We start from the raw sequence: 18,878 nt of genomic DNA, 5'->3' as shown, positions 1-18,878 counted from the left end.
TGTTTTATCTAATTTGTTGCAAAGTATTGGCAGAAAATGATCTTCTTTTAACTTGTCTTGGGAACATGCTCTGCTATTCTGCTATGCAAGCTTTTTGTTTGTTTTTTTAAATCCCTTTTCACTGACACAGAAGCCAAAAAGTGGATGGAAAAAAACAAAAATCTGACAAGTGATTACGTCTTTGAGTAAAAGCTAAGCTCAGACTTGCTCCCATCTGCACTTCCCACCCCCGGACCTCGATATTCTGGAACCAGTGAAAGCTTGAAATAATAACCCTGTCCAGAAATTTAGAGCCTCTTATGTATTTCAAAACCTTGAGATCTCAGACAAAACAGTCTCTACAGCAGCGAGACAATAACCAGTAAATTTTGTGTGCTCATTCACTTGGACATCCAAACCTAGCTCACGTTGATATTGATAAAAAGGGAACTTTGTACTCCAGAATGCCCCGTCTTTCTTTTTTAATGCACTAAGCTTTGAACAGTGTTCTGAAAACTGACCACATATAGGTTTGCCTGAATTATAGGTAAGTCATGCTTTTCTGGCATTTATCAATCTCGAGCTGTGCAACAGTAATGCACACAATCTTACCCAAAGACTACATTATTTTTTTCTTCATTTTTTAAATGATGCATAAACCAAGAAAACACATGAGATGCATTAGGAGTCATGCTGTGGACAGATTTGTTAGAGAAACACTCCCCCTAGTGTAGGAATAGCTATACCTCAACATTACACAAAATAAAAGCACAACCAAGACAGTTTCAATATTTTTAATCTTTTTCAATTTATACTTGCATGGATTAACCAACAAAGTATATACACATTCGTTCTTTTGGAGGGAAAAAAAGTGCATATATGACTTTAAAAAAAACGACAAACACAAATAAATTAACAAAATGCTTGGACACAGTCTAATGAACTTGAAACTGGTTGTTTCAATTGTAAAAATATATATTTAAAAAAAAAAGTGAAATAGCAGGCATATGCTGGAACAAATACTCTAATGTAAACTAAAATTTAAAAAAAAAAGAAAGAAAAATTGGTCAATTCAGACACTGCAGATGTCAATATAATAACCACATAGTTCAGCAGGGAGTACAGTAAAAGACTTTAGAATGAAAACAAATCTAAATGAATGCAGTGTACAAACGCATTACAATTTATACAGAAAGTAAAAGAAGAGGCATGCTTTCATTAAGCACTGTAGTGTTAAAATAGTTTAAAAGAAAATGAGACTTGTGACATTCATTCATCAAACCTCTCCTTAGATTCTCTGATCCAAAGATAGAAACTGTCTGTTACAATTTTCTTTGCTTAAGGCTTCTGAAAAGTTTCAGCATCCTTTTTTTGTAGTGTTTCTGTTTGAAAATGCTCTCAAAAGCTTCTCAAATCCTAACCGGTTATTTCAGCTCATCCAGGTGTGTATTTGCAGTACCTCGCCATCTGCAGAACCTTAAGTCTGTACCTCAAATGTAGGATTATGGTAGTTTTGCTACGGCAACTTTGAATTGAACATCATGAATTTAACAGCAAAGCAAAACATCTATGTCGCAACAACAACTCTAAGCAGGATTCTCTAATCCTAATTAAGTTCTGCAGGGAAGCCTGAATGCATTTTACAACTAAAGTGATTAACGTTTAATACCCACTTCACCAGTCATTAGAAAGAAAAAAGAGAATAAATGGCACCGCTTTAAAACATTGGAAGTTACCGTTTGTTGATAAACAGTTTACAATAAGAAAAATAAAATTTAAAAAAAACCCTCAAAAGTATTAAGATATTAATATTATAATGTCACTGATCATGTACTGTGTTATAAAACTATAAATTTACTATCTTTGTTTATTGCATTGAGCTACATGTATCTATTTTATATGACAGACAGACCACATCTTCAATGCAGCTGAGAACATGGAAACAGGGGTTCACAAACCGTTCACTGAGGTGAACCAAGTTGGAATTCTTACGATATACGCGTACATAATGAGTCTATATAGTGATCAAAGAGAGATAATCGATTCCATAGTGTTGTCTCTGCTGGTGTACAACAGTAAATATTAAAGAAGACACACAATAAACAACCACTGTGGTAGGAGCACCCAGAGAGCACAGATCAGCAGAATTAAATAACAAAGTGAGAAAAAAAACAAAACACTAATTGATATAATGCTATATGCAGTTATGGAATTAATTAGATTTTCTTTCATATAGGCAACATTAAGTTTAATCCTTTAAAGCAATGATGAAGTATGCTAGATTTTACAGTTTCTAAATGACGTGCAAATTAAGCGATGAATATACCAGCCATGCTTTGCTTTCTACTTTACACAGCTGCAGAATTTTGCATAGTTAATAAATACATGCATTAGCGTTTTCATGCAATACTGCATTCCTTAATCATTCTCGATTTTGTACACTGACAACAAATTTACAAACAAAAATGAAAAATGCAGACACATAACTGGCGTGGAGATAAAGCTACGAGATGACCGATCCTGGAATTGATAACTAGGAATCTTATATTTTGTCCTTCAACCGTTAATAAATTCAGTGGCCCTCAAATGCGGCAGTTTGACACGTTTTTGTAAATCAAACTGAATCCATCTGATGAACACCAAACAACAAAGACATTGTTATGATTTTTTTTTTTTTTTAGATTTTTGCAATCGTAGTGTTTTTATGGTTCATGTTTGGCAGCAGGGCTGTAACAGGTGCGCAATATGCTTCCAGCTTTCTTTCAAGAGTTTAGACTGCACACCGCCAATTTTAAGCTCAACAAACCGCTTGCCATTAGGACATTTAACTGCAACTGCTAAATCAACAGCTCTCATCTAACCCTACGTTATCAAAACAAAGCCAATCTATAAAAATGAGTGAAAACATCCTGCAGTTTTTAGTGTCCAACATATACAGGAAAAAAGCCAAATAAAAGGTTTGGCGACATCCGCACCTCAAACCACAAACCGTATTTACACAGTGTGTTATAAACACTATACATTTTGACTTTATTACATTATGAGATTGTCTACTGCTTCGTGAGATGTTCTAATAAATTGTTTATGTAGCAAGAAAATTTATGGACAAAAAAAAAAGAAAAAGAAAAAAGAAGCTTAATGCCAAGGCCCAGCTCTCTAAAATACACACTAACCACTACATTTCAATTACAGACTTCTAAACAGGCAAACAAGAAAGGGAAAGCTAAATGTACTTAAAATGATCCTGCTTTGATCCAAAGTGCCATTGTCAGCTTCCTGATAGATTACACATGTTAAGTAGAAAAGAGCAGCTACAAGAACACCACCATATTTAAACAGCTCTATGTAATCTCTGTGATCTGTTGCAGCTTGAATGCCATAGTCAGTCCACGTACGGAGAAAAGTCCCAGGTCTGCAGCAGACACCTTTTTATGCAACCCCACACTAACACTAAAGATTAGCACACCATGTTAAATCGCAGAAGTAGCGATAAAAACGTCCTGAGGATAAATAGGATGTTCATCACTTAAAAGGTAAACTGACTGAGACCTTCAAAAGCTTCCCTTAAATGTCAGGTTTGAGGCTACTTTAATAAGTGTCCCAGTTATAAACAAATTAATTATTACTGGAAGGTTAACAGGATGTTCGACCAGTTATTAAATGCAAGGAAAGGTTTAACAGGTGGCTTCAATAAAGACATGAAACGTCATCTAGTGTTGCTCGAGCACATCGTGTTGTCTAAACGTGACAATTCATCAAGCAAACCAGGTAGATTAAACGTTTCTGGGTATAATTTCAATTTTAACAACCTGTACAGACCATTGAAATAATACACCGAACTGTTTAAAAATGAGTGGTATCCAAAACCATCTGAGAACCCAATGTAAACCTGAAACCTCATATATGCTACAGAGAAATAGTGAGAAAGATACTGCAAAATACCAAACTCAAAATGTTTTATGCTAGAAGTAAAATCACTTAGTTGTGGTTTATAATAAAATAACTTTGAATCTTTTGAAACATACACTATAGTGGTGCCTAATGTATGAGTATTGCCTTATAAATGGGGCATTTCTATAGTGAACTAAAGCTGATTGTTCACAAAAAGGCCAGCAAGCATCATGACGGCAGCACTGATAATATTCTGCCACTGCTTTGAACTTTACTCCACAATGCATCTGTTATTTTCGCATACATGTCCATATTTGGACAGCAACCACTCCATGACAATGTATGTGTAGATCTACAATCAACCAAATGGCTCATTATCAATATTCTGATTCAAGCTGATGAATAACAAAATGGAAAATATTCTCCAGTGAGGTACCGCGGGTTATGATAAACAATACCTTTTCTGAAGTTTGTGGTCACAGTTCTGAACGTCATCATTTGAAAGAATGCTCATTTAAGAAACAAGAGCTAGTGGAGCAGTGGCATTTTAGAGCACCAGGTGAAATAAAGGTGATTTCTTTAAAAAAAATGGCCCCTGAAACATCGAGATGAATGTACACTTTTATCATTTCAAGTCTAAGGCCTGTTGAATCTACTGTCTGATATGTCTCGAAACTACTAAATTAATAATTACGACACTGCTTCGTGTTTACAAAGTGCGAACAAAACATTCCTACTCAGTGATGCATACAGTAGAAGACTACTATGTTGCCAAAGGCAATTATTTGTTTACATGTACAGCATTGAAAGGCGCTTAAGATTATTTTCATCTTGCTCATGGAAGGAGAAAATAAAAAATGAGTTACATACCATATACTTTCTGTCAATATATGTACAGACACATATACATATATTTATATACCGTGACTGTAAAGGGTTTCATTCCAAAACACACTATCAATTTAATGCAAAAGTACCTCAATAAAATTTTGAAAAATAGATTTATATTTAAAAAAGGTACTCGTAAAAAAAATAATAAGGTTTTGAATTATTGGACAAATTGTAAACCAATTCTAATTTCTTGCCAACATTAGTTCTGGTTTTGTTCTTCCTGCTGCTCTGTATCAATGCTAGGAACTATCAAGTAGAGCCACATTATGAGATTACTTATTTTTTCTTAATGGAAAAATGGAGTAAGAATAATATTTGTAAGACCTTTATAGACTAAAGCAGTAGGTGCATGGAGAAACTTGCTTGAAGAACAGAGATTTAACCCATCAGTGGTAAAAACAATCAATGAAATGTACTATTAGCCAACTCTATTTCGGAATGAAACTCTTTTGTATTTGTGTGCATGTCTGAATAATTTTGTTTCAGTATTTGTCAGAGGCTATTTTTGATGTTAAAGTTTTGTACCCTTTGACAATGATTTGAAATGCTTACAGAACAGCAGCAGAATTCAAGCATCAGCAGCCAGCTAATCAATTCTAGAATAACTAGAAGACTTGGAACCTGTGTAACAGAAAACTACAACAAAACTACTACAATATCTGAATTACAAGTTACTGGTGCACAAGACATTGATAAGTATTTCGTAGAGACTCAAGTTCAAATGGATAAGCTGCTGCATTTTAAATCAAGTTTTGTTTCACGCTCGTGTTGTACAGGTCTTCCGTGCACAAAATCAAATACGCTGCTGCACCACCAAAGGTGGAAAAGGTATCAATATTTACTACTGGAAGAAGCTAAATTGGCAGCATACTACACAAGTGCTTGGCACTCAGGTAGGCGGATGATGATACAGTACTTTCAAATATCTTTAAACACTCAAAGCTGGCTGCCAATACTCAAATTGCAAACCCTACATGTGCATTTAAACCAAGAGTACAAAACCATAACATTAAAAATGTGTCTTAAATACATCTGGAGCTCGCTGAAACTTAGGCACAAAGATTAGCTGCATTATGCTTGTTCAATATACCGACTATAGATGTATCATTGAGGCCTCTGTGTTGTTCGTGCAGGAGATTGCATGCTCGATGACAGTTTTCGGGAAGATGTCATTCTTTCAAGGGGTTTCTTCCCATTAGGAGATTTGGAACTTACTTCAGAAGTGGAAGACTTGGACTTGCCTACATTTAAAAGAGAGCGACTCAGAGAGCTGGGGGGCTTGGAAGACTCCTTTGTCTCTGATTTTGTCTCACCTCCAGGAGTCTCTGCAGATTTCGGAGAAGACGCCGCGTCTCCTGGCTTTCCACCATTGCCACCGATCTCCTTGGCTTGTCCATTCTGCTTGCATGTCCTCTCCGAGGCTTTTTTGGTGAGCATGCTACTTTTTCCTAAATCAGCCGACCGGCGGCTTTCCCTTTGTCGGAGGGCACTCTTGAAGAAAGACAACCCTTTCTCCTCAGATTTGCTGCTGCGCTGCAGATCTCTGGTGGAAACGCTGGGTGAACGCAGGCTAGTGACAGAAGAACTGCTGCTGGAACTCCGCACAAATCTCCTCTCAGGACGGTTGCTTTCGCCGCTCTTTGAAAGTGAGCAGCGTGCTACCGAGCCGCATCTGAGGTTGTCAGCCAGAGGGCTAGTGTGCATAGAATCTCTACTGTAGCTCCTTTCTATAAGCCGCTTCCTGCTGTTTGTTGAGCTCTTCTCAGTGACAGTGGAATTCTTCTTTGAGGTTGGTGAAGGAGAAGCTGAGGACTGAGGCGTGGAACGGACGCATGGCTTATGTTGTGGCGTAGCCTCTGGAGGCTGATTTGACTCTTTCGTTTTGGAGGGAGTCCCGCTAGGCGTCGAGGTGCTTTTCTTAGCATTTGCACTCTTCTCTTTAGTATTGCTCAGCTTTTTACCTTTCACTGGTGTACTGGAAGACGTCTCAGGTGCAGAGGTCTTGTGGGTCGAGCACAATCGTTTTTTGGAGCTTTTATCTTGCTCCACTTTGCTGACACTCTTTGTGGATCCTGTGCTTTCAGCCTTTAAGCCAAATCCTCCGATACTATTCTTACGTTTCTGTTCTTTGGAGGGAGTAGCTTGAGTGGGTAATATGTTTTGGTCTATAGCTGTAATCTGGTTGTTGTTTTCAGTTGGCTCATTTTTGGTGATCTTCTTTTCCACTGGAGTGGAAGCCCGACAGTACATGTCTAAGAACCTTTTATTGTTGTCCTGGTCGGGGAAACTGCTCTCCATCATAGACAACGGAGTCCTGTTGCCAAAGTATCGTTCGTGTTTACTGTAGCTGCCAAAACACGATGTGGAAACCTTGTCGTCACATGCCTCTCCTATCCTCTCTAAAGGAGGGGAACACCGAGAGTCAAGGGAGAACCGTGAGGGCGAGTTAGATCTCATGTGCAGCTTGGCAGAGAGAGACCAGGAAGGTTTTATCCCACTGTCACTGAAAGCTAAAGGACTGGCAATGGATGACCTGGAGGACAAACTCTGTCGCTGAATACTCCTCACAAAGGGGCGGACAGAGAATCCTCCTAAAAAACAGGGAATTATTTAGTTTAAAACACACCAACATCTACACAATAATGAACAAGCATTATTATTTTTATATTAAGAATCAAATGAAATAGTTGTACTGTTTCACACTTTTGGGGGGTAAATCCATCAGTGTATCTACATCAATAACAATACTGACACTGATATTTGATTATTTAAAAAATAGACATTTTGGCTGGTTTTCTTTTTTTGAGTCCTTATTAGATGATGTGACCGTGTTGTTTTAATAAAATTATCTTGTTTTTTTTCCACAACAGATTATCTATTGCTCATTAACACTGACTCTACTGTGATCAGCTGGTTGTTTTGCAGCATTATAAACACATGTTACCAACAGGGAACTTGCAGAGTGCCATCTGATGGACAAACTATGTAATACTCTCTAGTTTTTAAATTTTCATTTATTAGCCATTATCAAAGCCAATATCAATAAAATTGCAAACAGCTATAACCCACTGGACCTTAAACATCACTCAGGCCATATTTCTACATTGCTACAAAGCTATGCTATATAATAAAGGACTTTATCACATTTACAGTGCCTGTAATGTTATTCTCGCTTAGTACAAGACCAAGGCCTACACGATGACTAGTAAAAACCATGTTAAATTATAAGTTAATAAAAAGGGAGCATCCAAGACAAGTCATGCATAGTTTTCTGAAATTTTACAACATGCAAGCCATATCTTGCAGACTGGCTAGTGAAGGTTTCCCACACCTCAGAGATCTGTGGGGACTTGTTCATTTCACTCCAATGCCATATTTGCCTTGTGACTTTAATTATTAGAGCTGCGATTGGTAAATTTAAGGTCTGAGTTTGTAATTCTTGACTGTAATGTTTAATCCCACTTTAGATATTGTCTTTAGAGGAAGCTTTAAACTATCCCTATAAATGCGATGGACTTAAAAACCTTGAAACCAAACTCTGAACTTTGTGCATTTCTGAAACTATGACCTGCTCAGGAGGCAGTAGATGTGTGTATGATGAAAATCAATGAAAATGAACAATCAGGAACCTTTAAATAAAAATAAATAAATAAATAAATGAAAGTTCAGCATTTTCTCACCGTCATCCTCACTACGTTCGACTGGAAACTCAACCGACTCAGCCAGTGAAGCCAGAGAAGTGCGTCTGGATGAGGCTCCAGAGGCCAAACTAGCAGGCCTGCTGCCAGGTAGCCTGTTGATCCAGTGATCACACAAGGATGAACTAGTAGAGCCTGATTAAAACACAAAATGGATACATTTTAAGCCTTACATGTCACATAAAGCTTATTATGCCACTTTATGGTACGGTATACATTACATATGCTAGGTGGACAAATGGTGTATAAATAAATACTGACCAGCCACAGAGCTATTGGCAGACCAAGAGGGGATGACTGTTCTCCTCTGATAGAACAGTATATAGGCTGTTTGCTGGCACACGTCATCATCAGCTATTGCTGTAACTTCACTGTCATCAAAGCAGTACCACTGACCATCAATGGAGTTTTTGCAGTATGCTGTGAGCACAAAGTAAAGAATGAGTTAACATGGATGGCAAACACATTCAGCTGCTTGTTATGCTCATTTCCAATACAACGTTTAATTTGCATCTTATCACAGTTAAAAGCAAATCAGTGATTCATTGTTTGACTTGATCTTTTTTACTCCTTCCCCTGATGTCCGACTCAGTTTTACCTCAGGCTGAAACAAGCCATTTTTTGGTTTTGTCCCTTTAAATGCCCGCTTGTCTGAAAGCCCACTTTCTCCTAATCCCAAAATACTGCTCAGCAAAAATGTTACCAAGCAGCTTGTAGTTTGACTCTACTGGGATATAACACTTGGAAATATAAGGAAATCATGTGCTTCGCTGACATTAGCTTGGCATGAAGCTTATATTCCAGTAGTCTGGAGGCTGACTCTGAGCTTTTGGCTTACAGGGATTACTTTTATATACTTTTACATCACTATTTGACAGCTTGCCCACATTTCATTTGACTTTCAAACACAGTAACATTGCACATATGAGAGAAAATAAGGACAGGCATTAAAAAAAGGTTTAATTTGCATTTCTGATCCATTTTAAAATTGGTCTGAAGCAAAGAACTGCTCGCATTACCAGTGTAGTGGCCTCCGTGCATGTTCCCGTGATGGTTGCAAACAGCATACAGGTCATACAGGTAGTCATCAGGATTCCTTCCCAGTCCATAGGACCGTCTCCACGGAGACCAATGGGAAGGTAAACTCCAGCTACTCTGGCTTCTCTTAACCACGTGAGGAGCCATGTCCATCCCCATCAACGGGAACCTCACCATGTTCTGCATCTTCACCCTCCGGTCCCCCTCCTGAAACAAAAATATAGAAGCATGTTGCAACAGAGTCTCGTTATCTGACCATCAGCTGTCCACCTAGACTAAAACTCTAACCTTTAAGTTCTGCAGATGTACAGTGTTAATTTTTAATATCTGCTGGTCAACATATAGGATTTAGCAAAAAACTTACTTACAAATTCTTACTGAAAATATCCAGATGAACTAAAATACCTGTCTGAACCTCTTGAGATGCAGTATGAGTACATCCGGGAGCGTCCACAGGCTGAGCTTAATCCGGCCCTGCTGCAGCTGCTTGCAGTGGGGACAGCGCCAGGCGTCGTCTGGGGCCAGCTAAAACACACAAGACCCAAGGAGTAGCTATGAAGAGAAAGCCCCAACCACAGAGCTTATATAATAGACCTCACACAGGATGAGGCCCCGAATTTCCCTCCAACTTCTCTCTTTTACTCCAGAGCAAAACACAGTAAAGCCACTGTGAGCGCATGTGCCAAGGCCAGTTTACGATTTATTTATTCAACTTAAACTACTAACAGTGCCGTCTTGCACGCATGCATACATGCTCGTGTGTCTACCTGCTCTTCTTTAGTGTACAGCTGAAAGCACTGAGCAAGGGTGCAGGCCTGCGGCTGGTGATGTTGTTCTCTATGCAGATAGACACTCTCAGCATCCGGAATATACTCTTCCTCGGTGTGTCCAAACAGACTGTGGGAAACAGAAAAAGAAACACACCCTTTGTGTAACAGCGCAGTCAGGTGAGGATCACAGGATCTGAGATTGATAAAAGAAAAATAAACTGACCAGTATTTTATTGTAACTGAGACAGATGAAGTAATTGTTTACCATGTCATAAGAATGCTGTTTGTCCTTACATTAACGGTTCACACCCAGCAGTGCAACTAAAGGATTTAAGACTTTAAAGGGCTTCACAATCAGCACTTGTGCAGACATGCATTACACATGAACTCGACAGGATTTGTTCAAAGCCAACATCATCAACATCCAAGTACCAAAAAGGGGGGAAAAAAGTTTGATTTGGCCAGCATGGGCGTTTGTGTTAACTGCTCGACATATTAGTCAGCTTAGTGAGAAAGAAGGAACTGCTTCAAATGCAGCGTGAATTTTTTGACATTTTACATAAGTTAGTTCTTGAAAAAAGAAATCCTGTCAAGCAAACGATATGTTAGGAGGTACGCACAGAAAAGGCCACGTCCTCTGAAACATCCTTAGTTAAGTTTGAGGTGTTGCTCAATTTGAACGTCTTTTCAGAAACACTCGGCAAAGCAATTACTGTCACCATCAATTTTACTGAAAATGCTGAGACACATTGAACTGCTAAACCACAGCCCTGACAGCTACAATAGAAGAGATGGGAGTGGGGAAGGTGGGGGGTTTTCTGTGTCTGTGGCACTACAGATTTTGCCCTTAAAGTCAAAAGGCAGTTACATTAAGTCAGGACCAGAAACGGGTCAAAATTCTGCAACTGCAGACATCAAAACACTTTGAAGTTCAGCCGCATTTGTCTGTAATGTTCCATCATTTCTATGGTGGTCTGAATGGAACTGCTTACAAACCAAAACGAGGCTGTCTGTAGCAATCATAATCAATTACAGAGTCAATGTTATGTCAACAAAGTCAGTTATAACCAGTGGCTTTACCAATTTTCAGAACAGTTTTCAGGATTTCCCCATCTCAAAATGGGTCTTAAGCAGAATTGGTCTGCCTATAGTAAAGACCTCATTTCTTACTATTTGTCAAAGCTGGCTTTTATATTTGGGTAGATAGGTCATGGCTAACAAAAACTATACTTTTTTAATTTAACAATGATATTTGTTTAGCTCTGGTTAAAGGGCCCACAAATTCCAATTCAAACTTTTTATCCTTTGCAGAACAACTGTGCTGTAGACAAGTGAAACTGGACACATACACATCCGTATTTTTTTCCACTTACTAGTCCTTGGTCTCTTTGTCCCATTCAACCACAATTTTCACATGTGGTGGTCCCCCTTGTCCACAGGACTTGTATGCTCTGTAATGAGAAAAAATTATTTAGCAACAAAGTAAGATGAGTGAAAAAGGTTTTTTCCCCTCTTCCAAGCACTGTATGACAAGAGTTTCATTCACTTAAATGTAATTTAAAAACACCTTTATGTCAGACAGACATTTGAATACAGTATGAGAGTTAATAGTTTATACTGAGAACAGAGCTTTATTAAATGTTTCAGGACTGTAATCAATAAACAAAAGAAAGAATGCTAGTTATGATCGCCACTGATTAATCATGATCATAATAAAATCTAATATAATTGCACTTTGGTTTGTGCATCTGCAGTGTTGTGACTTGTTTTGTTATTCTGAAATCATTCAGGTTCTAAGTCAAACAGGCCAAACTGGTAATTTAACATTCAAATCCTGTTAGGGCATGTCCTCTGCTCAGGTCATAAGTGAAGTAGAACTGATGGGGCAAGTGTGGAGAGGCGAGATTAAAGCTGAAAATTGATGTAATTACAACTTCAAACTATTTACTCAAGCTCATGCCTGCCTTTACCTTTATGTTTATGCACCAGTATTTATTAGGATTTCAGATTTTCTCACTTTCACTGACGTGCTGTGACTGCTGCAAAACATTAAGGCATTTGGAGAGCCTTTTTTAAACTGCTGAGTTTGTTACTACATGACTACGACATGTCAAACGGCTATACTTGTTTTGCAAGGCAAGGTTATATTTGTTTGTTTGTTTTTAAGTTCAGTAATCCAATATAATTATGGCAATGTAAACAGGCTTTAGAGAGAAAAACAGTCATTTTATAGTCTGGGTTATTAGCCTTATGAGTTGCTTTTATGAGCTGTCACAAGAAGTCACAGTGTGAGTAAGCTGAAATTTACTATAGAACGTTCTGAATAAACATGTCCCGACTTAGTTAAATTTTAGGTCATACTTCTCATCTGAAATCAAGTAGTTATCAAATATAACAATGGCTATCTGAACGGACCTTTCCACAGTTGGATGACACAGTGGTCGCTCATCTTGGGGCAGGAGGTAGGTGATGCCAACAACGCCAACCACTCGAAGACTGAAAGGTCCAACCTGCACACAGAATGAAAATGAAATATAAATCCCCCAGTGTCATCCAACTACTTTAAACTCTTTTGTCTTAAAAATAGTTTTGATACCTATTAAAATTTCAACTTCACTTAAAAAATTTATTAAGACTATTGTCTTTCCAGCTGTGCATCATCTGTCAGAAAGTGTCACTCTACATTTGTTTCTGTTTTATGAACTTTCATGTTAAGTTAGCAAAGATGTGACCCATCAGTGCAGGAGGTATCTAGACTGATGGGTCTGGATACCTTGTTGTTTAAAATAAAGCTTTCTTAATAATCTCCCCACAAGTGGTAGTCACTGCTTGTATAGTCGGTATAAACAGGAGAATGCTGGAGGAAGGTTTGTACTTACTTGTGATCAAACAGAGGGTACGATCACTATAAACCACCTCCAAATAAAACCTTTGACTTCAGCAGTTCAGGTAAATAAAGGCTGCAGGACTACTTAAGGAAATAAACTGAGTATAAGGCAGTGAGTGGTTGTCATCCTACCTGAATGTAGACCCCAGGCCTCAAAAGATGGCGCATTTTCTCAAGGATCTCCTTTTGCAGAGCATCCCAGGTCACAGTGCGCTCCAAGTACAGTACAAAAGGCAGGCCAAACCTAAAAATAAAAAAACAAAATGCACAAGTTCCATTAGCTGCTATCAGCTTCTCCATCAGGCCTGTTATTAGGTAAATGCCAGGGACAAATTGTGGGTTATGTCAATAACCCTTCTTTATCACTGACAGACCCACAAGAACAGGGCATGTATTACATAATCAGAAGAAGCAGAGTGGATGAGTAAGAAATGCAGAACATAAAATCATTCTGAGATGCAGTACCTCTTTCCTTGGTGGCCAGTACACGCTCTGTTACACACCAAAAGGATCATTTTTTCTGGTCCCAGGTTTTTATTGGGTGATGCAGTTACAGGTGTCACAGCGCCCTGCATAAAAGACGGAGTCCTGCTGATTTCTGTCCCATACTTCAAGTTGTTATGATTCAGATTTGCCAGAAGGCTTCCTGCGAAAGACAGAATGGCACGTGAGTGAGTAAACGTGGAAAATGCAGAACACACCTTTTAAAAAAATAAAATAAAATAAAAATGTAAAACTACTGAGTAACCTCTTTTTGTGCGGATGTTTTCCAGCCTGAAGGTCTCGGGTGTCTCAAAGGCAAAGATGGAATCGCTCTCTTGTATGATGTCAAGATCGTCATCATCGTCACAAAACGAACGGTGAAAGCCGTCGTAGTACATTTCAGTCAAAACAAACTACAAGAGAAAAACAGCACATTTAAACCTTGTAGCAATTATTCTGTATCAAGTCCATATCAGTATTACAGCAATTCAGTAATCTTATTAGCAGCTGCATCCTGCTTTAGCTGTAATTTGCATATGCTCTCAAGCCCTTTTTTGCTGCTGTAGTACTAAGAACAAATGTTAGAATTGCGTACTACCTCCCAAATATAACCTATAACAGCCAGGGGCTTGGAGCAAAACTCGCTTCTGTTTTAGAACTGGCTGTACCGACACTGTGCCCGTAATATAGTCTCACTGTGGCAGACCCTGATAAGTGACAGGAATAGCACCTGGTCCATTGGGATCTTAGTCTCGCGTGACACAGCATCTCTGAGGCGATACACGGTGCTGTTGAGCGGAACAGCAACTCCAATCCTCATACAGTGAGAGTACTTCCCCTGGTACACCACCGTCACATACAAGGGCCTAACAAAAAGAAACGGGAATGAGCAGCACAAATAAACACACACACAAAAAATTCACACACCTATTTAATACTGGACAAAATGAGGAGGGTGTGATGTTGCAGTTTGGCCTTTAAGTAAGCCGGAGCTGAACTGATATGACGGGAAAGGTGCCACACTAGACGCAGGCACTGTTGCGTAACACATCACACCTCTGATTCTGCATGCTACCTGAAAGTACACGTTAAGATAACATTACGCCAGGTTTGTTTAGTCCATGACGCTGTCTTTGTGTCCAAGTGCTATAAAGCCACTTTTTTATCTTTATCGTACTGCAACCATAAAAATACTTTGATATGTAATCCAAATACTTTGAGCCTAAAAGCATTTGGACAGTTAGGCAATATTTGTTCTTTGCGAGTCCAGAACAATCAGTGTAAAGTATAATAATGGATATTACAATAAAGTAAATATTTGGATAGGATCATATCATAGAACAGAAATGTCTATGTGACTTCTAATAGCAGAGCCCTGGTGATGCCCAAGCTCCAGAGGTTAAAAAGTAACAGGATGGTGACACGCCAAAATCCTCATATTTCATAGTTTGTGGAACTCTGTTTGTCAGTGACCTTTAGACATCGCCATACAATTTGTAGCTTCCCTGGTGACATCTTCCTCTTTCTTTCACTTAGCTAGGGAATCATCTTTACTTTATCCAAACAGTAAAGCTTTGTTCAAAAACTCTGCGCTTCTTTTGTATGCTTTTGAAATTTCACTCTGGGTCTTTCAGTCTCTGAGGCTTACAGAGTGTTTGTTTTCTGTTATGAATCCTTTAAGGTTCTAGTCACATACTCTCAAATTCTCTTCTTCGTGGGAGGAGTCGTGCTTTTTGGCCTTCCAACTCATCTCCAAAGGGCTTTATTCCTTAAAATGTCAGACAACCTCGATACACATTCCAACTCTGTCACCTCTGAGCCATGTGAGCTCTTTTCTTTAGGGAAGAGATTACTTTTTAGCTAATGGAATTCATGTTAAGAGGGCCATATCAAATTCTTTCACTACTGATGTAAACTTAATCATGGCTTTAGACCTTCATGTAAAAATCTATTATTTTAATTGAAATAAAATGTGAATATCATGGCCTGAAGAACAATTTGTTTTTTAATTTATAAAATGAGATGTATGCTCTACAACACAACAACAACAAACAAATCTACTCCTGGACATTTAACACGCCCACTTTTGCAATCACATATACTGTATATTTTCACACACATTCTGTTTTACATCCAGTGAAAGGTATCATTCCTCTAAAGACCTTTAAACAAACATGCCTGCTTAAAGTGTAGAAATGCAAACAACCTGGTAGAGCAACAAACACATCAGAAACATGTAAGAACATGTCATCAAAGTGTTGTTAACTGATCACTCCCTGACCTATAGCACAGCTCAGATGGAGAAACTCACCGTGTGTGAGGCAGCGGGATTGGTAATGAGATACAGAGGAAGGGATCAAAGGTATTGCTCTGCTTTTGGCAATGAGGGCAGGTAAGAGAAGACCTGTTGGGAAAACATTAAAAATCTTAATGTGGTGCAGAGACATCCCTGTCACACCGTCAGAGCAACAGAGCTTCTACATCTACGGCTTACCTGTACTGAGCCTGAAACAGTTCTTGTACAAACGACCCAGCAGAAAGGGGAGGAGATGGTCCCTCTATGCTTTGATCGTCTTCTTCAATAGGTGGCTGAACAAAAATAAACAGGTTTGTTTAGTCTGATTACTTCATCATAATAAATTCTGGTCTATCAAGGTTCACAAGCTGCTGTGGGAGCTACACAGTCTTGTTATTGAGTAGCTCTGGGGAAAAAAGAGAAAACAAAGCCTGGCAAGCCTAGATGAGCCAGACTGTGAATGCCGCTCATTTGGAAGCTGCACCAAGTGACCAAAACACCCCGAACACTGATGAGATATAAACTGAAACAAAATAGCCTTGGAATGAAAACTGATGAGTTGCAATGAGGAGAAAATATCCAGTTAATGATTCACAATTGTGGCTTGATTAGGGGGGGTTACGTACATTAGAACACCAAATATTTTCTGGATTCACCTTAATAGCAGGCCTGCTGTTGGGGTTGACGGTGTTGAGATCCTCGTGTACTCTGTCCAGCAGCCACAGCAGAAACTCTTGGGCATCATGCTGAGCGTTTCCTTTAAACTGTGTGGCATTTTTGGACACAACATTCTGCAAGAAACAGCATGGTCCAAAAGTTACGATGCCTGCCACCGTTTATCCTGAAATCACTCTGAATATCTAGATCATTGAGTAAAGCTTTATTAACAACAGGTATAAGACTTGTGTGGTGTAGGTACGCATTGTTTTTACCATACACTGTTATAAAAATATAATCCTTGTTATGCTCAAGTCCAACTCAATACTTTTTTTTATCCTATGCAAGTAGTTCTGCATCAGCAACGGTTCAAAATAATCTTTATTTATCTCAGATCCCTTATCACCACTCCTGCTCATCCACGGTCTAAAACGAGCCCATTCAACCTCCCTTTAAGCTATTTTATTAGAAGTGGTTGGTTGCATCAACAAACAAAAGCAGCCACTGCAATCACTGACATCATACAGAGACAAGAGTAGAAAAACATATCTCCATCCAAGCATCTAAAGCAGGCAGAAGCTTAAGTTTGGCCCAAAGGAATTCCTTGTTTATACAGTGCACTGCCCTCATTCTTTGAAACTTTGGTCATGTTAAATATGACTGTATACACTACTGTAAGAGTATATATAAGACAGAAAACATGAAAAAGCATAATAGGTCCCCTATTTACTGGTGTTATCTCGCCTTGATTTATTGATGTCACTCTTACCTTGAAGTCCCTGCTATGCTGGGGGGTATACTCAAACGTCCATAAAGCCCGCACAAGTCCTGACAGCTGCTCCGTGACCTCTCCTTTGGCCAGAAGACCCTTCTTCTGCAAATGCACACCATTTGTCTTTGGTTGGTCCTCGTCCTCCTCCTCGCCTTTGTAGTGCTCCAAAACGAGGTACTCGGCAAAGAGTTCAGTGTTACTGAGGCACTGCAGAATTGCATTCATGAAGCAGGTGTTGCCGTGGTTTTTTAGACCGGACACCCCAGGAACCCTTTCCCTGGATAGGAAGCCCCCCAGGTCCCCATCTTCCATGGGTACATCTTTACTTCCAGATTTAAACGTGGAAAATCCTCCATCATCTTTGTCATCCTCGGTTTGCACTTCGGATCCAAAGTGTGACAGCGCTGTGAGTGTCCTCAGGAGTTTACTCATAAAACTGCCCACAGAGCGCACAGAGCCTCGCCTGAACAGCTTCTTGCTGAAGCTGGACTTCTTGTCCTTGGTTGCGGCTTTACAAGACATGATTTCCCCTCTCACAGACAGCTCACATGCAGACGGAAAACTCAGATGTGCTGCACGGAGTCCGAGTCATCTTGCTGGCTAACTGATGCTACATCTCAAAATATGTAGACAGCAGCAGTGGTTAACGTTAGAGCTGCAGGGAGTGTTAGGTGCGTTAGCGGGTAACATGTTCACTAAGTTGTGTCTTCCAAAAGCATGCAGCGGTCTTTATGTTGTCAAAAAAACGTTAGCTAATCCTCCACAACATTCCTGCCTACAAAACAAAACAAATGACCTAATGGCGGAAGAGATGCAGCACTGACATTGCTTAGGTTAGCTGTTTATGCCTGCAACTTGCTTCAAAGTTACCGTGTTGTTGCGATCTACTGCCCTGCAGCACCGAAGCGACAGCGGCTGTGCCGAAGTAAAAACAGCAGCGTTAGCTGAATTAGCTAACGGTTCAACAAGAGCAGCAGAAACCGCGGCAGTGCTTCCCGGCCCAGCCATCACGGTCCGATACGAGCAGACAGTCCGCCATGGTATGCAGGCAATTACACTCTAAGCAGAGTGTGTACGAAATCCAGTTAAACCTCACATCTTCTAGCACATTCAGAGGCACATTCGGGATAAGCTACCAAGTAGCTTGTCGTTTACTTCTTCTTTTTCTTCTTGTCCGAGTAGTCGGCAGATAACTCTGTTTAGAGCTAATATACCGCCACCTATTGGCTAGGAGTTGGATCAGCGGTTTAAGATTATATTCTTTTGTTAACTGGGAAAATGTACCTACCGTGGCTATCATTCAGTTATAATGAACTCTAAAGGTCTGATCAAAGGTTTAATTTTTAAGAGATATATTAGTTTCAGGAAGGAGATCTTAAGAATTCAGATTAGTGACAGTATTGGGCTGTACTCACCACAGGGGTGTAATACACGCAAAGGACTAACCATGCTGATACCAGCCATCGTCTGTCTCTTATATTGATCATTTATGATTCTGTTTACAGTCATTTGCTCC

The 18,878-nt window shown here is 39.3% G+C and overlaps 1 protein-coding gene across 2 annotated transcripts; it reads right to left on the bottom strand.

The window, feature by feature from the left end:
* Nucleotides 1–1,007: 1,007 nt before the first annotated feature.
* On the bottom strand, nucleotides 1,008–18,522 carry usp31 (ubiquitin specific peptidase 31). 2 transcript variants are annotated; one of them, XM_005726003.1, is made up of 17 exons: nucleotides 17,360–18,522; nucleotides 16,590–16,724; nucleotides 16,132–16,226; nucleotides 15,949–16,041; nucleotides 14,368–14,503; nucleotides 13,903–14,050; nucleotides 13,620–13,800; nucleotides 13,287–13,398; nucleotides 12,683–12,777; nucleotides 11,641–11,718; nucleotides 10,265–10,394; nucleotides 9,903–10,022; nucleotides 9,479–9,704; nucleotides 8,721–8,879; nucleotides 8,442–8,594; nucleotides 6,075–7,352; nucleotides 1,008–6,002 (listed from the first exon to the last, which is right to left on the bottom strand). In XM_005726003.1, the coding sequence occupies exons 1-17, from the start codon at nucleotides 17,882–17,884 to the stop codon at nucleotides 5,866–5,868; spliced, it is 3,801 nt and encodes a 1,266-aa protein (XP_005726060.1). In that variant the 5' UTR covers nucleotides 17,885–18,522; the 3' UTR covers nucleotides 1,008–5,865. The 2 variants fall into 2 exon arrangements, with proteins under 2 accessions (XP_005726060.1, XP_005726059.1); XM_005726002.1 differs by having other exon boundaries at nucleotides 1,008–7,352.
* Between the last annotated feature and the right edge of the window lie 356 nt (nucleotides 18,523–18,878).

This window comes from Pundamilia nyererei, unplaced genomic scaffold (genome assembly GCF_000239375.1).
Source record: "Pundamilia nyererei isolate P.nyererei 1_Seehausen unplaced genomic scaffold, PunNye1.0 scaffold00018, whole genome shotgun sequence".
Classification (NCBI taxonomy): Eukaryota; Metazoa; Chordata; class Actinopteri; order Cichliformes; family Cichlidae; genus Pundamilia; species Pundamilia nyererei.
This window is presented reverse-complemented; position numbering and strand designations above follow the sequence as displayed.